This window comes from Daphnia pulicaria, chromosome 8, assembly GCF_021234035.1.
Source record: "Daphnia pulicaria isolate SC F1-1A chromosome 8, SC_F0-13Bv2, whole genome shotgun sequence".
Taxonomy (NCBI): domain Eukaryota; kingdom Metazoa; phylum Arthropoda; class Branchiopoda; order Diplostraca; family Daphniidae; genus Daphnia; species Daphnia pulicaria.
Genome location: NC_060920.1, coordinates 10837204 through 10860378, shown reverse-complemented (window position 1 = coordinate 10860378; position 23175 = coordinate 10837204). Strand labels below are relative to the sequence as shown.

General features: G+C 39.9%; 8 protein-coding genes and 1 long non-coding RNA gene across 13 annotated transcripts; 4 read left to right on the top strand and 5 right to left on the bottom strand.

The window, feature by feature from the left end:
- Positions 1-664: 664 nt before the first annotated feature.
- On the top strand, positions 665-2551 carry LOC124311367. 3 transcript variants are annotated; one of them, XM_046775838.1, is made up of 3 exons: positions 665-851; positions 1026-1095; positions 1181-2551. In XM_046775838.1, the coding sequence occupies exon 3, from the start codon at positions 1301-1303 to the stop codon at positions 2078-2080; it is 780 nt and encodes a 259-aa protein (XP_046631794.1). In that variant the 5' UTR covers positions 665-851; positions 1026-1095; positions 1181-1300; the 3' UTR covers positions 2081-2551. The 3 variants fall into 3 exon arrangements, with proteins under 3 accessions (XP_046631794.1, XP_046631795.1, XP_046631793.1); XM_046775839.1 differs by having other exon boundaries at positions 942-1095; XM_046775837.1 differs by lacking the exon at positions 665-851 and having other exon boundaries at positions 871-1095.
- A 212-nt stretch (positions 2552-2763) lies between these two features.
- LOC124311235 (leukocyte receptor cluster member 1-like) lies at positions 2764-4239 on the top strand. The gene is made up of 3 exons (XM_046775640.1): positions 2764-2919; positions 2988-3087; positions 3149-4239. The coding sequence occupies exons 1-3, from the start codon at positions 2897-2899 to the stop codon at positions 4193-4195; spliced, it is 1170 nt and encodes a 389-aa protein (XP_046631596.1). The 5' UTR covers positions 2764-2896; the 3' UTR covers positions 4196-4239.
- LOC124311531 (death-associated protein 1-like) lies at positions 4228-5267 on the bottom strand. The gene is made up of 3 exons (XM_046776061.1): positions 5037-5267; positions 4771-4864; positions 4228-4701 (listed from the first exon to the last, which is right to left on the bottom strand). Exons 1-3 carry the CDS (start codon positions 5083-5085, stop codon positions 4533-4535), a joined length of 312 nt encoding a protein of 103 aa, XP_046632017.1. The 5' UTR covers positions 5086-5267; the 3' UTR covers positions 4228-4532.
- Positions 5268-5483: 216 nt separating this feature from the next.
- Positions 5484-7692, top strand: LOC124311407. 2 transcript variants are annotated; one of them, XM_046775884.1, is made up of 5 exons: positions 5484-5977; positions 6278-6623; positions 6739-6888; positions 6972-7056; positions 7173-7692. In XM_046775884.1, exons 2-5 carry the CDS (start codon positions 6405-6407, stop codon positions 7370-7372), a joined length of 654 nt encoding a protein of 217 aa, XP_046631840.1. In that variant the 5' UTR covers positions 5484-5977; positions 6278-6404; the 3' UTR covers positions 7373-7692. The 2 variants fall into 2 exon arrangements, with proteins under 2 accessions (XP_046631840.1, XP_046631841.1); XM_046775885.1 differs by having other exon boundaries at positions 5485-5977; positions 6327-6623.
- On the bottom strand, positions 7670-14846 carry LOC124311217 (cAMP-dependent protein kinase type I regulatory subunit-like). 2 transcript variants are annotated; one of them, XM_046775615.1, is made up of 8 exons: positions 14634-14846; positions 11664-11738; positions 11300-11587; positions 10943-11042; positions 10745-10864; positions 10445-10663; positions 10277-10364; positions 7670-10198 (listed from the first exon to the last, which is right to left on the bottom strand). In XM_046775615.1, the coding sequence occupies exons 1-8, from the start codon at positions 14796-14798 to the stop codon at positions 10114-10116; spliced, it is 1140 nt and encodes a 379-aa protein (XP_046631571.1). In that variant the 5' UTR covers positions 14799-14846; the 3' UTR covers positions 7670-10113. The 2 variants fall into 2 exon arrangements, with proteins under 2 accessions (XP_046631571.1, XP_046631570.1); XM_046775614.1 differs by lacking the exon at positions 14634-14846 and adding an exon at positions 13452-13894.
- A 1206-nt stretch (positions 14847-16052) lies between these two features.
- LOC124311945 lies at positions 16053-16907 on the bottom strand. The gene is made up of 2 exons (XM_046776311.1): positions 16797-16907; positions 16053-16642 (listed from the first exon to the last, which is right to left on the bottom strand). Exons 1-2 carry the CDS (start codon positions 16903-16905, stop codon positions 16053-16055), a joined length of 699 nt encoding a protein of 232 aa, XP_046632267.1. The 5' UTR covers positions 16906-16907.
- Positions 16908-17527: 620 nt separating this feature from the next.
- On the bottom strand, positions 17528-18462 carry LOC124311380. Its single transcript, XM_046775853.1, has 2 exons — positions 18347-18462; positions 17528-18178 (listed from the first exon to the last, which is right to left on the bottom strand). The coding sequence occupies exons 1-2, from the start codon at positions 18459-18461 to the stop codon at positions 17580-17582; spliced, it is 714 nt and encodes a 237-aa protein (XP_046631809.1). The 5' UTR covers position 18462; the 3' UTR covers positions 17528-17579.
- A 1213-nt stretch (positions 18463-19675) lies between these two features.
- On the top strand, positions 19676-20568 carry LOC124311944. The gene is made up of 3 exons (XM_046776310.1): positions 19676-20252; positions 20311-20395; positions 20455-20568. Exons 1-3 carry the CDS (start codon positions 20008-20010, stop codon positions 20566-20568), a joined length of 444 nt encoding a protein of 147 aa, XP_046632266.1. The 5' UTR covers positions 19676-20007.
- A 518-nt stretch (positions 20569-21086) lies between these two features.
- LOC124311708 lies at positions 21087-21489 on the bottom strand. The gene is made up of 2 exons (XR_006910155.1): positions 21309-21489; positions 21087-21235 (listed from the first exon to the last, which is right to left on the bottom strand). It is a non-coding gene; the product is annotated as an uncharacterized LOC124311708 (long non-coding RNA).
- Positions 21490-23175: the final 1686 nt, after the last annotated feature.

The window sequence follows — 23175 nt, the reverse complement described above, 5'->3', positions numbered from 1 at the left end:
AAAGGCTAAAACAAGACATTTCTAATGTGGTTAATCACCTCGTAAGCTTCATCTTTAGTTGCTTACGAACGATTTTACGTTGATTTTGATTTTCCATCTTTGAATGGTTTAAAATCACACCCAAAGCACGTTTTTCTTCTGCACTGCATCTACCAAATAGGGAACGATGAAAAAAGTACTTATTAATTCAACACAAAGTAATCGGATTACGAAAAATTTAAAAGAATTTAAAAGCATTAAAAAAGAGTATAGGGCTCTTTGGGATCTCTTTTATTTAGCCGATTTATCTGGCAACGCAGCATGGCTCTAGACTTATTTGAGGGAAGAACGGGGAGAAGAGGGAGAATGGGACGAATGGGGGAGAAGAGGAAACGTGGGTCCCCTTTTTTTCGTACGCCCTCCTCCCTCCCACTCGTCCCATTCTCCCTCTTCTCCCCGTTCTTCCCTCAAATAAGTCTAGAGCCATGCTGCGTTGCCAGATAAATCGGCTAAATAAAACAGATGTGAAAGAGCCCTATATCGGAACGTTTAGCATTTGAATATAGAAATGATTTAGCACGAAATGATCTCGGGTGGCAAACTGGCAAGTCAAATACAATATTTCGATAGCGTCGTTCTAAAAGGAAACACTAGATGACTTTAATGCAATAACCAATAACAGGCGTAGTGGAGTCAGTTTACTAGTAGAATAGCGTTTGGAAAATTTGCCATTTGAGCGTCGTAGGTTCCACGATTCTGAAACAGCAAACAGAAATTTCTAGCAAATTCAGTAAAAAACCCAAAGCTAGCCGAATCCAGAATAGGAACTTCGAAGTCTGTGCTCGCCAAACGTCTAAAAAAGTGGCCGAAAGGTAAACCTGCACGTCTTTGCCATTTTTTCAAAAGAAAGAAGCAGTCAAGCAGACGATCTTACTTCGTGCTATTCAGTTGGGCCTATTCAGTTGGGCCTATTTCGTTTCGCCATTTCCTATTCTTCAGACTAAGACTAACTGAACGTTGTTTCTCCAAAATCTACTTCTAACCAGAGCCAGAAACCAAACCATTTTTCGTCTGTTGCATCTGGTTCTCATCACTGCTTACACTGTTGGTGATCAAGTAAGTTGTTCATTTAGAAATATTAGAAAAACTCCCAAATTCCATAACAGAAATTTTGACAATGCTGGATCCCCCTGGCAACCAGCCCCCACAGAGACCTACTGTACTGAAAACAACCGGTCAAACTCAGTTAATGTCAATCGCAGGCTGTGGCATGGAGCTTCAGACGCGACTTTAAAGAATACTCGGAAATATTCGCCAACGCATGCTTCAAGACACGGGCGAGGAATGGAGCGCGGAAGAGAGGCAATTGCAAAGGGAATTTTTCCTCCAGATTCACACGATCTTCTCGGAATTGCAATCCAACGGTTATTCCGCCAGTATTCAGCGGAGCAATCAAAGTGAAGTCAATCTCGTCATCTCTTCTCCTCCAGCCTCTCGTCCAGCCTCTCCTGACGACCCGTGGAGTGAGGTGATTGAGTACCAGTTGACCGACTATTTGGACGTCCCCGACCAGCTGATCCACCAAGAATTTGATCCGGAGTCGTCGCGCCCTACAGTCTTGTCGGCCAGATTCCAAGGGTCGCAACTCGTCTTGTCTCCGCTAATGGACCACGGTGGTGCCACCAACGTCATCTGCGGGATTCGCTGTCGGGAATGCGATCGCAAACTTGGGCCCTGTAATATCAGCTACGTCGGCCAGACTACTCGATCGGTACATGCACGAGTTTGCGGTGAGCACGCCAGGGAAGTAGCAAGTACGATCGAACGGATCAACGAGGCGCGATGCGCGACGACCCCCCCGACGACGACGACGACGACGACCCCGACGACCCCGACGACGCGACGGCGACCCATGTACCAACACGCTGCCAACCATTTCTTTGACGACCTACCGGAGAATACTCAAGCACGAGATGTTTTTCGTCTGGTGATGGATGTGATCATTCTGCCCACTGGTAGTGGTGACCTTCACTCGTGGGAATGCTTTTGGCAATTCTTTTGTCGCTGCAGGACCTTCTTCTTTGGATGGAGTGAACTCTAAGACTTTTAACTTTTAAGTAGCATCCGGTGCACAGTATCGCTTGAATTTCTTCATTGCCTTTTATAATAAACATAAGCTTATAAGAAAACTAACGCTCTTTTCGTCGTCCGTCGTGTGCCTAAATTCTAGGGTTCCTCCTTAAAGCGGCTTAATAAATCATAACAAAATAAAAAGTAGGATTGCATTTCATTGTTATTTAATAATATAACAAGTGAATTTTATGCAAAGATTTTAACATGGTTCTTTCAGAATCTAATTTGCATTTAAATTAAATTTTTTTTTTAAATGCTTACAAATTTGCAGATCCAATAGGCCAATACATTGAGCAACAGGCCCAAGGGAAAAATAGAAATGTGAATAAAGTATGGGCCAATCCCCCCCCCCCTTTTTCATACATCTGTAGAAAATAAATTATCAGAAAGATTGTACCTTGAAACATGCAAACGATCGTCAACGTCAACGGCTACACTAGAACTGTTTTTCTATTCCAACCTCTTAACAATGTAAAAAAATTGGTTTCAATATATATTTTTTAACAAATTGGTTTTTAATTATAAAAAACAACGTTGCATTTTTAAAGAGTGGCACAAACGGCGTTCCATGAAAATGTCGTATGGTCAGACGGACGGGTCAGAATTCAATTTTGCAAAAAGAAACTAATCTAATTAATTCACAAATATCACGATGAAATTGTTCAGCAAGTGGGGCTTTTTATTTTTGAATTTGAGCCAACATTTTTAAACTGTCAAACCGTCCGCTAGGTGGTTGTTGTTATTTTTATTTTCTGTCAAGTTGGGTTTGTAATCGTTCTTCGGGATGAACATTTTACCCAAGAAAAGGTATTCCCGTTTGTCTTAATTTATTCTCACTTATGTCATTTAACTAATAAGGATTTCCTGCGTATTAGATGGCATGTGAGAACCAAAGACAATATAGCTAGAGTTCGACGCGATGAAGCCAAAGCCGCCGAAGAAGAAAAGGAAAAACAAAGACGTGCTTTACTTGCTGTAATTAATTTTTAAAGATTTAAATGAATCAAGAGACACTCATGATAAATTAATGTTTTAGGAGCAAGAAACTAGAACTACCATTCTGAGGACTCGGGCAAGAGAAAGACAAGGTCTCACCTCAGTACAAGAGCCAACGAAAAAGGATGTCCCATGTACCACTGAGACTCGCTACGAGATTGTGATCAGGAATGGAGCATGTGTGTCTGTTCCTATAACTGAAGAGAAGAATCTTGTCCAGTTTACCCCATCTGGTCATGTAAACTTCTTTGCCAACTTGGAAGAGGGCAAACAGGTTGAAGGAGTAGCGAATAAAGAACATGAACTTGAAAAGAAGAAAGAACAAGAAGACTATGAAAAACAGATTGGTTTACTCACCTACTTGGGACAAGGATCAAGGGAGTCGACTGGTGAATCTGCTTGGTATGAGAAACCTTCTCTGTTAAAGACCCTGAAAAATCAGACCCAAGAGGACATCAACTATAAAGCAGAAAGAGCTAAAGACATGTTTGATCCCCTTCGAGTGATCCGGCATTATATAGGAAAACCGGAAATTCCTAAGAAAGATCAAACAAAAAAAAAGTCTGAGCTTCCTGACCTCCGATTTCCCGCTGCTAAACCAGAAGCAATTTCATCTTCAAGAGAAAAACGGCACAAGAAAAAGAAGAGAAAATCAGAAAAAGAGGAGAAGAAATCTAAGAAACACAAAAAGGATAAACGTCGTTCAACTGACGATTCTCAAGCAAGCAAGAAAAAAAGAAGAAAAATAAGTAATTCAAGTTCAGAGGATTCTACTTCAGAATCCTCAAATTTATCCGAAGACTCTGATGCGGAAAAGGAAAAGCGATTGGCAATTTTACGTGCCAAGAGACTTCAGCGTGAAAAGGCTGAACGTGCCAAAGCCAACAAACTTTTAGCCACCGTCAACGGCACCATTGCTGCAACATCAAAGGAAAAGCAATTGAGCCGATCAAGCACTGACGACAGCGATTCTGATGAAAGGAAAGTTAAGGCTAAGCCGAAACAAAAGTATCATTCTCAATATAATCCTGATGTTGCTAAACAAAATCAACCACTTGATTCTGCAACCAAATATTGGCTGCAGTAATAATTTTGTAAAACTATTGAAATATACAAGACTTTTTTCATGATTGTAAATGTATTTCTCTTTTAATTAACAAGAGTGAAAAAAAAGAGTACAAAAATTAACCATTTTCTCCCTCAACCATGATGAGCAAGTAAGAAAAAAGTCCTTCATATAAACCCTCAAAAACAGAACAACCAAAAGAAAACCATAAGAAAAAAAAATTACCAGTGATAAGGTTAATAATAAACACAACCTGTCTGAATAAACAATATTAGATTGTCCACAGCAGTAGTGGAATGAATGATCATTAGCAATTAGAAATAATCACAATCAAGTCCATCACAATTGAAACTACCATCTACTGTTTACGAGGTTGTTGAATGAAATTAATTTTGTTGCCATGCTGACCAGCACTAGCATCATGGTTGTGAGTGGGAACTGGTTTCTCATGAATGGCTTTAGCTGCCTCGGGAGAGAAAACCTCCTTTTCTTTGACCTGGGCTCCAGAAATCACCACTGTCTTTGGCCTGAAAAATAATAAAAAATCATAAAAATTAAAGTCATCATGTAAAAATTAAGGAAATGAAGGTATTTACTTCTCCTTTTCTTCAGACACCTCAATAATTTTAGGAGCCTCAGCCTTTTCTTCATGATGTTTGGGAAGCGGAACCCTTTTTCCTCCAACCTTCACTGAGAAAAGAGATAAAATAATCACAAATCAATATAAAATGTAACATTGCAAACTAGGCAACAGGTTGCAGATAAAGAGAAAAGCAATAACGAAAAACAACATAAGCTAGCACATATAAATCAAGAAATAAGCAACAACAGAAAATTCAATTTGTATTAAAGGTATACTCACTTGCTGGTGGGTGTCCAGCTTTCAATTCAGCTTGCTCAGAGTCGGACATTTTGCGTTGATTTACTAAAGACGAATGTGATTCTAATGGTCAAGAAATGCAAGTGAGCAGCTACGTGGTAACAAAACCGCAAAACGTTGCTTTTTAATCAAGAGCGCAAGTGCGCAACGTCAGTTGGAAATAAGATATCGATACCAGCTGTTGTCTATCGGATTGAAATGTTGTGCAGAGTTGCAGATTTCTAAATTTCGTCAAGCATAAATTTTGTAACGCTAAAAAACTCCAGGAAAATTATTTTTATTATGAAAATAAAAATCTATTAAACGAGACAATGATGGAAATGTCAGTACGTCGTGAGGCGATCGTTCATCAAGGCCAGAAATAAATGAGCTAATCAAGCTTCTGCTGCGTGTTGGCATACATTAAATCCGCTAGATTTGTTCCCTTATCTATTTACATATTTTCTCTTTTTCTTTTCTTTTATTTTGAAAATGGAGTCGCTGGTGTTACTGAGCAGCACCAGAGAGACTGGAGGTTTTTCAATGGAAGGTTTTGTGTGTGTGTGTGTGTGGACCGATGGTGTCGTATTCTCCGCTTTAGCTGCGTCACGAGTCTGCTCAAGTCACCGAACAAATAATCAAAAGGGAGTGTAAAAAAAAAAGAGGAATGTATAAAAACCCTACGTCCAGGAAGAGAGAAAGAGAAAGAATGAGAACTTTGGTCGAAAGAGGAAACCTATGATGAAAGTCAGGAGGATCAAAGCACACGAGAAGCAAAAAGTTATCGGCAGTCTGTGTAGTTATACGACTGGGTGTAGAAGCCGCCAGCCAGCCAGCTAGCGAGCCCTTCTTTTTTCTCCCAACTGATAAAACTCACGTTCCACCGAGCCCTGCCACTTGAACGAAAGCCACAGCCCAGTTCACTCGTCTTTCTCTTCATCCAGGTAAGCGATTTCTCCACTTACCTTAGAAACTTTTACATTGTAGAAAAAAGAAGCTCCATTTTTTCTTCCAGACGTGTGAAATTCACGTGCTCGGAGACATAACAATAATACTACCCATACATACGCGCTGTACACATTCGTGATGTATCATTCGCGGCGTGTTGAGTGATTATTTTTAGAGTGTAGCAGGTGACGCTGGCTCGGAAAAATCCCGAGTCGGGAATCTCTATCGAGTGTTTTCGTGTGTGAGACTCGCTCGCCGTCCTTTCACTGTGTATTTTTGCTTGATTATTCATGAAGGCAGGGTGCAGCTCTGTTTCAACAATTTTATATATTGGCTCTCATCCAGACTACGTGAAACAGAGAGGGCCCTTTGTTTACTCCCGACCAGTGCAGAGCTCTCGCCTATCTTCTTTTTTCGAAAGAAATGAAAACAGAAGAGGTCAAATATGTCTATCAGTCAGAGGGGCCACTACTGATGCCAAAGACGAAAAACGGAGCCGTTTACCAGGAGACGACCGTCAGCAATCGCGCCAAAGATGTGAAAAATCAACAAGCTCATTGCTGCTGGCCGAGCCACCTGTTTTCCCGTTTGAGACTCGTTCTCTCCTGTTTGGCCATTATGGCTTGCCTCGTTGTTATCGCGGTAAACTATTTGGTTTTATCTCCTTATTTTGTTGCGGTATTATACAATCAATCAATTTTATCTATCCGATCGGGCATTTCCTGTCGCCATTCAACTCGTCCGGAATCGTTTGCAGGTGTTGATGACTAACGGAATCAAGGCATCAAACAGCCGAGAACAGGCACAAGAAGCGGAAATTACCATTTTGAAGGACCTAGTCGAGAATCAGCAGAGCAGATTACATCGGATGCAAAAGGAACTCCAGTTTTTAGTTACCCGCCAAAAGGTTTCAAATTTCAAACTGATTATAGTAGCCGACGATCTATACATTACGTAATTTCTTTTGTTTTATTCATTTTTCTTTGAAAGGCTTACGAGGCCAAAGAGGATAGCTTCCGCCGAAGAATCGGAACGATCGGAACTGGAACCGGAGCTAATGTTTGGCCGACTCTAGGTGACAAAAATGTCGTCCAAAGACATCACTCTGAATGATTCACCTCGAACAATCTTCAGGGATGTCCTAATAATAATTTGTTCCGACATTGTGTTATTTGGCTTTTTCTATTATAGACGAAGACCTGAGCCAAGATTCCAGGATCCAAGCGGCCGACTCTGAATTGCCTTTACTTCCACGTCTCAGCGGCCAACCGCAGCAATCGGAAGTGACACCGAGCCAAGAAGATGACGTTGACGTCGACAAGTTACCGCGGGCGTCAGCCAATAAGAAACGCAAGGGCAAAATGCCGTTGGATGACCAACAGATTTTGTGAAAAGGAAATTCTCTCAAATCTTAAACAAAACAATTTTTTGAAACAAAATTTACTTACACAAAGAGCCACCATCTATCGATTGGATAATAATCCGAATTAACCAACATTTTTTTATAAAACCAAATTTCCTTTTTTAATAGCCACAGTGTTCTACGCCCTTAATTAATAACTTGTGTATGATTTAATTCTAATAGTATACTTGTTATACGAGATACCAAAGCAAACAAAAAAGCTTTTTCTTTCTCTTTGTCTCTCCAGACATCCATCTGAAACTTTCTTCTCCCGGCAGACAATAGATCGTATTACACAACCGCAATGTATTTTCATGTTTAGTTATTCCTTCTTTCAATAGGTATGATTCACAGACACGATGTTGTTGTTTTTAAAAGGGACACAAGAAGAATACTAGGGGGTTTGAGGCCCCCGTTTTCTCTCTAAAATAGTCAACATTCCTACCCCAAAAAATTGGTTAATTTTAAGATTAGGGAGAAGGTGGTATTAATAACAAAAAGCCAATCCAGAGGAGTACGAAAGAACCACGGCTACAGGAAAACTTGACACTAGAACGAAGGAGGAGGGGGGACCATTTACACAGGTCACGTTACATCGGCCCATACAAACAGACCACACGCTCGTTCATTTCTTTCCTTTTTTCCAGATATATATTCGTTTTTTTTTTTAAATCTTGAATTTTCTTGTTTTTAAATTTCTTGTTAATTAATTGGCTTGGTTAAAACAACTTTAAATTAAAATTGCACAAAATTAAAATTTTTGAAAAAGGCCAGAGAAAACAAAATAATTTTTTTTTTTTTTTTTTTTACGGTCTGTTAGTTTTTTCGGGAGAAGGGAGGGGGGAAGGATTTGTTTGTTCAAAACACTTACAAAGAAAGACGAACAAAAAGATTTCGGATTTTTTAAATTTGAACCGAAACTTTGAACGATAACACACACACAAATTTTGATAGAGGCAAAAAAAATTAATCGTACACATTACAGTAATATATAATCTGCGAGAGAAATATAGAGAGTGAAAAAAAATTATAATAATAAAGAGAGAGAAGAAAGGAGTAAATAAATTTGCATAAGAAACCAACAAAAATAACCAGAGAGAAGGGGGGGGGGCATCGTTCGTGATGTGAATAGCGTTTGGTGCACTGGGAAGTCATAAACAAAAGAGCAGCAAAGAACGAATACACATTTCTGTATGACACGAAGAGCGGTGGGGGCAGGATGTAAAAAAAAAAATCGTGTTTGTTTTTCTTAATATTTATTTTTGTTTTTAGAAGAAGAAAATTTCTTCAGAATGACGCAATAGTAAAAAGAGAGCGAGCAAAAGAAAGAATTTAGTTAAGGACAAAAGACGGCGGCTTCCTAACTGCATAGGTCAACACTTTCAATCGTCATCCCTCGACATTATTTTAGTGTGTAAGTTACTTTCGGTTAGTTGTTGTTTTTTTTTTTTCTCTCCATCCATTGAAAATTAGCTTCTTCAGAAATCAAACAAGTGACGCTTTAAATTGATTGCGTCTCATCACTCACGCTTTGTTACCCCCCGCCCATGTTTTTTTTACTGAAAACCCCAACTTTTTTTTCCTTGCAAATGATTGAATTTGAAATTTGTTTGAAACCCAAAAATTAAAATAATTAGAATTTCTTTGATTTAATGTAATATTTTTATAATGTAACGGAGCGCTGAATAAGAAAATCAAAAGGAAGCCACAACATATGGATCATCAAGTGTGTCTCTCTTCTGTGCCTCTTTTTGTTTCCTACAAGATTTCCGACCAGCAGAAATGAAAAGAAGAAACAAAAAGGAAATAAATTGAAAGACCACCTGATGCCCCCGTGGCGTGTTTTTCTTTGTTGGTTAAGGATATACCGAACTGACCACCTGGGCCAGTCTCGGAATAATTTTGTTTTCTACAATCTTTTGATATAAAGACAATAGGATAAGAATTTCTATTCGCAAACCATTTCGTAGCTGTTCCCTTGGAAAATTTGAGATAGAAAATAATAATAAAAAAATATTAAAAAGAAGATTTTTAATCAAACAAAATAATTAACATTTTTCCCGAATTTCTTTTTTTTCTTTGCCTTTTAAAAACATCCGCAATCAAATGAAATTTCTCGTGTTTTCTTTAAGAATTCCGCTACTTAAAACTGAGGAGAAATTTGAACAAAAGAAACAAGTGGCGATTAGCTTTTCAAAACTTGGGAAATCATTTAGAGCCATTCAATTAAGGTAAGTGTTAAATGTAGAGCTTAATTTGATTCTTTAGTAAAAAGAAAAAATGACAGATGCTAATAGCCTATTTCCTTCTTCTTCTTCATTTCAAAAGATGAATCCCTTTTCTCTCATTTTTTGAAGCGCTCCCGACCCTTTTATAAGAAGAAGCACGAAACGGTAACTATTTGGTTAGGTTAGCTGCAATTCATAATTTTTTTTTCGTAACTTTTTAACGCGTGAAATTTATATTAATCAACTTTATGTAAGAGATAATAAAGGGAGATAAAAAAAAAAAAGAAAGAAGATACGAGTTTTATACTTTCGCTGTTTCTTTTTTTGAAACACCCCCTCCGCACATCGCTCTTCTAATCTTCACGGCCCTCACTTTTTATCGGGAGTGTCTGTGTTGTGTGTGCTGCTAATCGAAATACAACAACAAACTTGGTTTTTTTTTCTTTTCCTCCTCCCGCGTTTCTCCTTCTCCCTCATTTTGTTGTTTCACTTTCTCTCCCATTTAAACCGATAAGGAGACGAAGCTGTGGTAGAGCTGAATGTTGCGCTTGAGAATGTCTGCGCACAGGCCCAGCACGCGCTCAAATCTATTCATCGGAAATTGAGAGACACACCATTTAATATCCAGAACAAATTTCCAAAGGGAAAAATTATTAAGAACTCACCTTGCCCTGTCAAGTTTGACACATTTGAGCGGTCCTTTGGCTATGACGGTCGCCGCTCGCGGGCGATCCAACAGTAGAGCGATTTCGCCTGGGCAGAGAAAAAGAAAACGAGCAAAGAGTTAATTGAGCTACTGGGCGGATGAAATGCAATGATCAAAGATTTGGTACCAAAGTAATCGGAGGGTCCCAAATGACCCACTTCGACGGCCGGTTCGGCTTCGGCCAAACCTCCGCCACTTCGTTGTTGCATCACAACAGCCCGTCCTTCGACGATGATGTAAAAGTCGTCACCGGGCTCGCCTTGCCTGACGATCGTCTCTCCGTCCTCGAAACTGCAGGGTTCCAGCGCGTCGGCTACCGTGAACCGCTCCCATTTCTCCAGAGACTCTGTTTAATCGACGAGAAGATTCAAATTGAAATTTAATCACGCTCGAAATTGTCTCAAACAAACAAAAAACATTTCATTACCCAAAATGGAGACTTTGGAGAGGAACTCTTCGTACATTTTGCGTTTGTTGATGGTGGATATCATGAGGATGCGCCTGTACGAGTCGCGGTCGAGTCCCCACAGTTTCACATCCGTTTTGGCTACACAAAAAAATTTCAAACGAAAGTTGAATAAGTCATCTTATTTATTTTGTGTGTATGAATAAAAATGCGAATAACCTTTGACTGTGGCGGCTCTTGGCGTGCCGTAAATTAAGGCCAACTCTCCAAAGCTGCCCCCTTCTCCGATCACGGTGACCATATTACCGTCGACAAAGACCTGAATTGCGTAAAGAAGCCCAAAAGGGAGGCAAGAGTAAAAAGGCAGAAAATAACCGGGTTAAATACGATCCGCACAACGGATATGCTGCTGGCTGCAGCTACGTAGCTGCACAGTTGTAACTGTCGTCGTTCCAACCGGACCGGACGATATTAAATGCCAACAGAGGCACGGAGCCGTAAAAGTCAAAACAAGTGGCTCCGAGCGTCTGTGGTTGCTGTTGTTGTTGTTGTTGGGAGGGGAATTTTGTACGTCACCTCGACTTCGCCTTGATCGATGACATAAAAGTTGTCGCCTTCGTCGTTTTGCTGGATGATGACCTCCCCAGAATGGGCGCTGACCGGGAACATGGCGTCAAGGATATCGGGCCGCTCGTTTTCATCCAAATGTGAAAAGAGCACGTTCTTGGCGATGGCTTTGGCTAGCGCATCCATCGTCTTGAAATCCTTGGGCAAAACTTTCTTCACGTAGTTGATCGCATCTGCATCTGTAATCGTCTCGCCCGAAACGCCGCCACGTCTCTGCCGCACTGCTGTAATTCCACCCTGCAAATTTTCAAACAATCGTTAATTTGAGAAAGAAAAATTACGTCATTGTTAATTGAGCACAAAAGAAACAAACCTGAGCGGCATTGGGCGATTCTTCGCTGTCTTCCGGTGATTGGGCAGCCTTCTGTTTGGCATCGTTAGCAGCCTCCTGTTGTCGACACACAAATAGAGCAACAAACGTATCAAGAATCCACTCCATCAATCGGCAAAGTTTGATAAACATGTCGGTCAGCTCTAACTATGTGTGCTGCTGGCTAATACAAAAAGTCTTTCAATTTTTTCGATCGGACGAACGATGCGAATGGCGAGCGAACTCAACCAAGACTGAAGAGGAGAGAGTCACAGAGTCCAATGTATCTACTAGCCCTTCTTCTTCTTCTTCTTTTCTCCTCATTTGCAAACGACAGGGATCCATCTCTCTCTCCCTTTTTCTCTGTGACTCGGTGTGGTGGTGTTGGTTTACAACAAGGCCGGGCTTAACAAAAGAAACGCACGTATAATCATCACGTTAGGGGAGTGGTGATGGGTGTCGGGAGCACGGAGCGAGAGAGAGAATGAAAAGGATTGAAAAAGAGATTCTTCTTTCCAGCCTTGTATTCCTGTTATTTTAATCGATAACCTCTCATGGGTGTGTGTGTGTGTGTATACATACACACATTACCGGTGTATAACGCCGAAAGGATATGATCGGGAACGTGTATAGCACCACACCGCACACAAGAGGTGCGCCAACGCCCGCCTAGAGCAGATATAGTAAAAATAAAAAAAGAGCCAAGCTGTCGGGTGAAAGAATAAAAAAATTCGAAATGGACTCTCTTTTCTCTTTCTCGACTAGCAATTTGATGATGGAACTCTGCGGGAGAGCACCACCTGAGAGAATGACGTCTCAGCTGCTGCTGCTGCGACGACTGCGGCGCACCTCTATCTCTCTCTCTCTCGCCCAGCAAAAAACATACATACACGCCAACCCACCCAAACCAGAGAGAAATAATACGATACATGCAATCAAAACCCATCCCAAGGTTTCAAATACATACCGCCCGAACCAAACATACACTCGTGATTTCGGTTGTTGTTTACCTATATATACGTGGTATACAGCCCACCTAGCTCTCCCTTTCTCTCTCTCTCTCTCTCACATCCGGCGACAACATTTCACCGCCTGGTGGCGGCATTTTCCATCATCCGAAAACCAATATACAACTCGTACGTTTACGTGAATTACTTATTCTGCATGACTGGGCGCATCTGTGGGCCGGAATGATTAAAAAGAAAAAAAACCTCGACTCTCCTTCTCCAGTCATTTCGAGAAAAATTATTCCACGATTTGTTGGGAACGAGAAAAAGGCCGGTCTCATCATCCTTCGTGTGGGAGCTACTACTACTCTTACAACTACCAGCTAAGATGCGTGCGTGAGTCGTTTCGTCAAATGCTTTTTTCTACCCATCTTCTTCTTCGTTACACGTCCATTTGTTTTCGACCAACGACTCCACGGGGCCATTAATTGCGTCGTTGCCAGGAAAAATTGTGACTTGTTTATGGTCAGACGTTTCTCGACCGAGAAATAAAAGATATATAATGGGATCCAGTTGATAAAAAAGGGAATTTTCGTTGGTCGTAATCAAGTCGACATATCGTGCCCAATCAGACGTTGTGTAAGAGCTACTTGACCAGATGAAACTATTTCATGTACACATGTGTCACGATTGATAAAGTCTGCCACTGGCATTTTTAAAAAAAAAGGAGGCCGGATAAACTGGTAAAGCCTTGTCAGGACGAAACAGGACATGGGAAATGAATAAAATAAAGATATCAAGTCTACAGAAGATACAACAGTAGGAGAATGGCAGTAGGAACAACCTCGGTATTGCTTTGGGCTTCAGGTTGATCGGTCGTCATGGCGACCGAATTCTCGGCGTTTGCCACTACTACTTGGGCCGGTTGTTGTTTAGGAGTCACCAAAGTCCGCGAACTCGATTTGGGCATTCCGGACGGAACGGCGACATCAGCAGCCTCAATCCGCTTTTTGATGCTTCCGGTCGGTTCGATGCTGCTGCCCTTGGAATTATCCAATTTGAAATCTTTCTTCGACGAGCTCTGCCCCATTTTCGATTTCTTTCGTCTTATTCAATAATTCAGTGTTTAAAAAACAAAAAAGGGAGGAGCACAGTCACGAACTGACTAAACCAAAAAACGAGATTTTTGCTCTCTCTGGGACCAGTCGAACGACACAATGGACCTGGTGGGAGGACCGGTGAAAACTGAAGAAACCCCCAAGTTCTTGGCCCAGATATCCGGATCGACTGCCTACACACATAGACGAACGAAATATCGAGAATGGGAAACCAAGGAAAAAACACGTACGTGTACACATACAGTAGCCGTCGAAGCCCAAAGGCGGGTACAAAAAGAGAGAGAGAGAGAAGAAGACGTTTATCGTCAATTGGTCGCCAACCAATCGGGCTAGCCACATGACGTCATGCAGTCTGGCGCATGCGTTATTCAGTTCAGTTCAGGGCGGGAGGGAGGAGGTGGGAAAAAGGAGGTGAAAGTGAGCTATTTCGGAGTGGGAGACGACAGTAAAAAAAGGGAAAAATATATATCTAAGAAATAAAAATAAAAAATTCCCCGACAGAATCACTTGGTTCAAAACGTCACAGATGTCGTTTACTTTTTTTTTTCGCGTACTCAAATTGTCGCTTCTTTTATGAATGTAAATATTTAATTCGATCCATTACACCGAGAGATGGAATACCCGGAGGGAAAAACAGATTTTATACGTCCTCCGCACACAGAAAGAAAAGTGAGGGGTGTCGTACAAAAATAAAAAAGACGAGATGTGGGTGTGGACGAAATCAACTTGGCTTTAAAAGAAAACTGATAACAAATATCGAGAAAGAACCTAGTGCATATGGCATGGTTTCAACGATCGATGGGGCCAGAGCACACACACACACACACGAAAAGTTGGGGAGACCTTCTGACTCTCACACTGGGGCAGCCAAGAAAAGCACAGCCATCTGGGCAATAGAATGGACTCACCCGTTCAAGTTTCTGGAAATATTCTCGTAGAAATGATGTAGGATTGTCGGGCCGTACAACACACAACTGGACAATGCAATCTTTAAGGATTTGTTGAATATTGTGACGGGCTACGTAGGCCTCGCACTCACGGAGGCTCTGTTCTTCATCCAGATTCGCCGCCATTTTTTCACGTCTACAAACGTCTACAATTTTCTCGCTATGAAAAGTCTCTACTGCTGCTCACTCACGGCTTTCAACCCCACCTGGTGCCGAGGTTTCATTCAAACAAATTTCAAATTCCTCCACTAGGTGGCATTAAATCGCATTCTTTCCCATTCATTCGCCTTTGATTGGAATGTCAAATTGAAAAATCAATTAATAATGAGTTTTAAATATATTACGTTGTTCCCCTCCATTCTCAGTTTTATAAGAGATCAGGGCACAGGATTATTTTCATTGATAACCTTATCGGGTCTCCTGGTGGATGTAGGGATTATTTACAGAGAGCTTTCGTAATATCGGGATTGGAAGCGCGTATAACAATAATCTTGAGATTGCGTAAGCAGAGGCTGACCCTAAATAATTTCGGGGACCCAATAAAGCAAAAAAATAAATTAGAAATACCCATGAATGTTCGATGTGCCAGTCTCTGGACCGACTTTGCTCCTGACACATACACACACAGTCGTCCCCGATACGGCCAATTCCCGAGAGTGCTTTTTATTGCGCAGGTATTTCTGCTATTGAGAGAAAGAGAAAAAAAAAAGTTGCCCCCATTGTGAGACCAAGAGGGAAATGGTTGTCATTGAATAATCAGTGCATCAAGTCTGTCTGAATTTCAATATTATTTTGGTCGGCGACTAATAAGGAAAACGACTTTAATAGAGAAGAGATCACAGACTGCGGGGCGTCCAATTTTTGGTGCACACGTGTCAAGTCGATTCTATATAGCCATATCGACTGCATATGATGAAGCTGAACTTTATCACGATCTCTACCCTAATAAAAATTCAAGTGTTGGTCGCATACAACACTTTGATGAAATAAAAATTTAATGCTATGTAGTTTCACAATTCTTATCAATTCAAGGTGTGTAATTGTAATACCTTGCGATACAGGTTATCCTTGAAAAGTACACCACAAAAAAAGGTCACATAAAACTAAGTTGATAAAAAAAATGTGTGATGCTCCCTACTTCCACACGGAATAAAATGTAAAGATTCAGATAGTTATAAATAGTTAAATACGGAAACAGTTTATAGCTACATAGTAAATTAAATAGCCAATTAATAATAGTAAGAAAACAAGCTTAAAATTTGATCATCCTCATTGAACGTGGGGTCGTTTTTGGTTTAATAATCTGTTAAATTTTTTCAAATAATTTTTGAGCTGTATTTAGTAATAAACAACACGAAGCAGCGCAACCATTTTGATTCGTCAAAACCACCACCAATGATGTTTGGGGATACTTGAGGGAGTTTCAAAAGTACAAGGATATAAATAACAATTTGTAGGTTTCAACATATACAAAGTATCATCAAATTCTTCTAAATCATTATGTTCATTGAGAAAATCGCCACATTTGAAATTTTTTAGAATTTGATCAAATCTAAAAGAAATATCAGAAAAATCGTCCACGAGAAACTGAATTCCGGATCGAAATCTGCAGACATAATGGAATGTTGAAGCCATTAGACAATCGTAATCTAATAAGTTGTAGAGATAAAGATGCCGCTGAATCCAACGTCTGTTTCTAATCAAAGATTTTATGGTAGCATCTACATTGCTGGGATAGTTCTTAACGCAATCCTGCAATTCTATCAATTTCTGACCAAGTTTAAAAAACAAATAAAGGAGATTTTCTAAAAGGGGTTTCTGTTCTTTCCATTCTCCAAATCTGTCAGCCTTAGTGTCCAAGGAAATAAGGAACGATAAAAGCTGCTCCCATATCATTTCAATGGACTCTTCTGGGATCTTCCATTCATACAAGGTTCCTGAACACGCAGCGGACCCACACATTTTGTTAACTGTGGAAATAAAATGTTACATCATAAGAATGCAAGTCATTAACCGAATAACATGTCTATGAGCTGAAGCTATGAATTCGAAAACACTGTTCATAATAAATGTTTAAAAAAAAAGATATTTTAAAATTATACGAATGAGAGATTTACACGTTACCGGTGCCTTGAAGTGGAGGAACTACAGTAGTTGATTTGACTGCTTGATTAATGAATATCGAGTTTGGTATAAACCCGGATCGACGTCCGCTTAACGACACACCAGTCATATTCATGGCCAATCTGTTCCCTTGCTTTCTAGAAGATCCTCAAAAAATAATTCTCAGAATGCGAAATGCCTTCTCAAGGTTAGAAGTGCATAACAAAACAAAACAGTTTTGCTAACTGTGATTAAATACGACTTTAAAAATAAAGCAGTCATTAAAATATAAAAAAAATACAGGCTGTAACCGCTATATTTGTACATGTGCTAACCATATTTTGTCTAATTAGATAACTATTATATATACTCTTTCAATTAGATTATTTCATATTTCTTTTGCCACATTGGCAAAAATATATTGTACTTATTAACGCTATTAACTTCAGGTTAATAGTTTCAAGGTGTAATGCAGATACAGGTAAGCCTTGAAAAATACACCACAATAAAATGATCACATAAAACTAAGTTGATAAAAAAAACGGAAAAAAATTGTGAATGACTGAATGCTCCCTTCTCCCGAGGAATAAAGTGTGAAGTTTCAGATAGTAAAATGCAGTGAATGGGGATAAACCACATTTGATAAATAGGAAACAGTTAAAAAAAAACCCAAGCTTGAAATTTGATCATCATTATTGAACGTGGGGTCGTTTTTGATTTAATAAACTGTTAAATTTTTTCAAATAATTTTGGAGCTGTATTTATTAATAATCCAAAACAAAGCAGCGTAACCATTTTGATTGGTCAAAACCACCACCAATGATGTTTGGGGATACTTGAGGGAGTTTCAAAAGGATCAGGATGTAAATAAGGATCTGAAGGTTTCAACAAATGCATATCAATATCAAGTTCTTCTAAATCATTATGTTCATTAAGAAAATCGCCACATTTGAAATTATTTAGAATTTGATCAAATCTTAAAGAAATATCCGAAAAATCGTCCAGGAGAAACTGAATTCCGGATCGAAATCTGCAGAGATAGTGGAATTCTGTAGCCATTCGACGATCGTAATCTAATGAGGTGTAGAGATAAAGATGCCGCTGAATCCAACGTCTGTTTCCAATCAAAGATTTTATGGTAGCATCTACATTGCTGGGGTAGTTCTTAACGCAATCCCCCAATTCTATCAATTTCAGACCAAGTTTAAAAAACCGATAAAAGAGATTTTCTAACAGGGGTTTCTGTTGTTTCCATTCTCCAAGTCTGTCAGCCTTAGTGTCCAAGGAAATTAGGAACGATAAAAGCTGCTCCCATATCATTTCAATGGACTCTTCTGGGATCTTGCATTCATACAAGGTTCCTGAACACGCAGCGCATTTTGAAGACCCACACATTTTGTTAACTGTGAAAATAGAATGTTACATCATAAGAATGCAAGTCATTAACCGAATAACATGTCTATGAGCAATGATCTGAAGCTATGAATTCGAAAACAATGTTCATAATAAATGTTTAAAAAAAGATATAGATTGCATTTTAAAATTATACGAATGAGAGATTTACACGTTACCGGTGCCTTGAAGTGGAGGAACTACAGTAGTTGACTTGACTGCTTGATTAATGAATATCGAGTCTGGTATAAACCCGGATCGACGTCCGCTTAACGACACACCAGTCATATTCATGGCCAATCTGTTCCCTTACTTTCTAGAAGATCCTCAAAAATAATTCCCAGAATGCCTTCTTAAGGTTAGAAGTGCAAAACAGAACAAAAAAGTTTTGCTAACTGTGATTAAATACCTACGACTTAAAAAAAGTTGTTAAAATTCTTGAAATAAATTCAGGCTGTAATAATCGCCAAACGCTATATTTTTACAAGTGCGGCTAACTGCTAACCTAACCAGCATATTTTCCCGATAGGGATTCTATCGCCAAAGACCTGTTTCCTGACCCAACCCAACCCACATCAACAGATGGCGTTGTTCCTCTCAGTGATATAGGAAAGTTGTTTATTTCATTAATGTCTTATACGTTTTTTTTTTTTAGAGTTAAACAATTAGGAAATTAATTATGATCATCTTGTGCAAGACAAGGTTTTACATGGAGCCGTCGCATTTCGATTTTTATATTGCGACGAAATCATAATTATAAACTCGAATTTGTGTTTTCGTGTTTTATTAAACTGCCGTTGGATGGTTCTGAGTTCTGACGCATTGCTATAAGGCCGTGCTAAATAAACACAGCCTATTATCTAGTCAACTCGCTCTACTGTTTTCCATTTGCAGCATTTGCAGTCTCAATCTTCATTCGAAAGTAAATGAATGTTCTCTTCCATCAACCAGCGGCCATCAATGGTAGATCCTCAGGTAATTAATTAACTAATACAATACCACATTGGTTAAAGAAAAGGGGAATTGTGGAGCCTGCCTTCGTATTCCCTTGCTCACATTTTTTTTAACCATCTACACTGTTGTTGAATTCTGTTTGATTTATCGGTAGTGTTTTGTGTTGTAGAATAAAATTGGAGAAATGACCAACAACAGTGAAGAACAACAGACCTCATCTTCCGGGAGACCATCATAGAGGTGGTAATTCAGCCACCAACTACAGAGGCCAAGGTTGAATCTGATGCTCCCCCGCTGTGATCACCACTCAGCCAGCACAGCCAATACCTGAACACGATGTCAGCATTGCTGTGGTCATGTGGGAAGCCACCGTTACTGGTTCCATCATCCAGCGGCCATCAATGGTAGATCCTCAGGTAATTAATTAACTAATTCAATACCACATTTGTTAATGAAAAGGGGAACTGTTCTTGAAGCCTGCCTTCGTATTCCCTTGCTCACATTTTTTTTTAACCATCTTCACTGTTGTTGAATGCTGTTTGATTTATTGATAGTGTTTTGTGTTGCAGAATAAAATTACAGAAATGACCAACAATAGTGAAGAACAACAGACCTCATCTTCCGGGAGACCATCATAGAGGAGACCATCATAGAGGTGGTAATTCAGCCACCAACTCCAGAGGCCAAGGTTGAATCTGATGCTCCCCCCGCTGTGATCACCACTCAGCCAGCACAGCCAATGCCTGAACACGATGTCAGCATTGCTGTGGTCATGTGGGAAGCCACCGTTACTGGTCGACGCCTCATCTACGAGATGGTCAACCTGGGATCATTCTACGTGGCACAGTAAGAGAAAGCAGAAGGGCACGATTTCAACAAGTACGTCATGCCGTATGACAAGCTACCGCTGAATGTAATTCGCAACTACAATCTTCGCATCGTTGACACGGGTCGTTACCGCATGCTCAAGGAGATCCGCAACAACAGAATGCTCAAGTCCAAGAGCGAGGTGGCCGCCTGCAACGATTTCGCCTCGTGGCTCATCAAGCTCCAAAAAGATAATTTCACCGACAAGAAAATTGTCTCGTCTTCTTTGAACCACGCCACTCCAAGATCCTTCAGCTCTTCCTGGTATATCGCCATTTAGTTTCTATTTTTAGACTCGTTTCTAACTTTCAGTTTGTTTTAGGCTTTGGAACGTTACCGTCTTCTTGATGATGTCAACAAGATTTTGCTTGGATGTGTTAATGGCTTGGGATCTGCTCGGTCAACAGGTAACAACTAAAATAGTAACACGTGTTTCTTAATCGGATAATTGAAATTTCTTTTGCAGGACAAGAAAGATGACGGTGTGGTCGAAGTCATCAAAGGCAAGAATGAAGCCGACGTGGAGGAAGTCATCAAGCTGCTGAATCAACACCTTGCGAAGCCAGCCAAGCCCGTCTGACGCGGTAGCGGCCGTCGAGAACCCCACACTCGTTCCCTTTGCACTGCCACGGACTTGGAGAAGCAGCAGCCTGCGTCCAAGATCGAGCCCGAGGAATACAACAACGACCCTGTCAAAGTGATTATGGATGTTATTCCCAGCACTCCTGCGGTCCTGTCCGAAGTTTAAAAAGTCCCTCTCTCCTCGACCCGCCTGAAATTACTTACTGCCTCCCGCCCCACTTCCCTTTTGTTTTTCCCTTAACTTGTCTCGTTTTTGAGAAATTTTGATCTTTTTTTAAGTTTACAAGTCTTTCACACACGAAACAAACTTGCTTGTCGCTTTTGGTTATGCTTTTCTTCTTACCAGAGATAACACTTGCAAAAATTATAAATATACCAGGGAGCTTTTTGGTAATTGTTCTAGTCTTCTACTTAAATCAATCCAGGGTGTATATGTGCGATGAAATTATCTCTGCAGTGCCTTTGCAGTGACTTTCATACTTGTGAGTTGATCTCATGGAATGGTGGAATACAAAATACTCTGAGGAAATTTATTGTCTTTTAATTTTTTTCTTCTCAACAAAATTCTTATTCTTCATCTCTTATGCAACTATCGAACATTTCTTCTAAGTTGGGATTCTCTAAGGCGGCGGCGACTCTTTCCTTATCGTTGATTTGTTTATTGGCTGGATGGGAATAAAGTAAAATAATATTTTATAAAAGCTTTTTTGAACATTTAAATATGGTATTAGGGCTTACTCTCTTCTTCTGTACTGTGTTTACCCTCTGCAATAACTATGTCCAATTTGATCCTTTCCACCACATTTTTCTAAATCTTGCCTCTCAGGCAGAGGCCAATAAGGCTGGCAAGTGAACAATGAGGAACCGCAGGATTGAAATCTATTCTAACCAAGTAACCATTTTCCTCAAATGGTTGTACTTGAACATTAATCTGTAATAACCAACAGGTCTTCTAACGTGATGGGCTTTTCAGGGTCTCTAATTGTCCTCAGCAAGTCTAAAATAAAAATAAAGAAATGTTTTACTCTGTGGTGAAATATGATAAAAATACAACAGACCAGTGATGATTTCCTTGATTTCTTGACATTGATTCTGAACATTTGGTTCCTGTCTGCACGATGATGTCCAAATTGATCTGTCCTTCCAACTTGGCAAGTTCACTGGTGAACGTACGTTATATACGTAACGTACGTATTCTTAGTCTGTGGTACGGTTACAGCCTTCTCTAATATCACATTATTAACTTTTTCGGGAGGTGGTTTTCTCTCACTGCTACTTATAACTTATGAGAGTGCAATAGCCACAATAGACGCTAAAGGACTCCGGAATGCATTAGCCTCTTTTGACACTAGAGCTCTCCGGAGTGCAATAGATTTTACCATAAAGGGAAAATTGGAAAATCAAAATATAGACTTGAGGAAAACTATTTTCTAACTGTTGGACCACTCCTATTGGGAAACTCGCGCGCGCAGCAAGGGATCGGCATTTGTTTAAGATAACTTTTCTAATACTAAATATTCTCTTTCACTCAATAATAGTAGGCTAATATAGGTACTTAACAAAATTGCGTTGATGGGGAATCACAAATAATACCAAAAAAATTACACAAAAACAAATGAAAGGAATATCTCCCCTTGAAACAGAACAGACACGAATGCAATACCAACTGCGATACAAAGCTAACAGAGATTAGGGTTGGCATTGATAAATATTCGATGATGCGCCTTTCATCCGAATGACAAGGACAAGACTCAAGGCAGCCAAAGTTTGCAGAATTACGAGTCGGATGCTGTAAAGGGTGAGGAAGAGAGATTCCCTGAGTCATCGGAAAAAAGTCAGTAAGCTCATTGAATCGGCAGTGATGGTTTTCGGTAGGGCAGCGAGGGGCTAAATTTGCATCTTGCATATAGTATTCCGTCCGTCAGTGGGGATAAAATCCGGGAGGTATTTTGACATGAAATATAGATTACACACAAGTGAACATAAAAGAAGGCTAACATAAGGTACTGTACATTAAGAGACCAGATATGAGAAGAGCATTTTCGGGCAAGAAATAAATTGGAAATTTTTTTTTTTGAATTCAGATATGAAATTAATGATGGAACGGATAATAAGTCATAAGCAAAACTTCGCTGTTTTTCTCACGAACAATCGCCATCCCAATTGGGCTTTTGAATTTGACGATGTTTGCATCTCCTTTTTGCGATATTGAAGGTTTGTCACCTGACGGGTCCCGAATGACTTTATTAGCGAATACTAGATAATCGCTTATAGGATCAGTTGGGTGTTTGGCAATATGACAAGCCGCAGATAACTTACTGCCAAACTTGACTTTAACTGCCCTTATCGCATCTATCAGCTGGAGTCCTTCTGATCCTGCAGCAATGTTTGTGGCAGCACCGAACATTTCTTTTTTTTCGGCGATGTCAATAAATTCTTCGAGTTTTACTTGTAAATTGAACTTGGCCTCTTCAGTGCCCATGATTTTTTTAGCTGCTTTTTCAACTGTAAATGGAAAATCAATAGATATATAGTCATGGCAGTTATGAATATACAATGAAGCCATAAATTATTTGAAATTTAAAGCACTGTTAAAAAAAACACC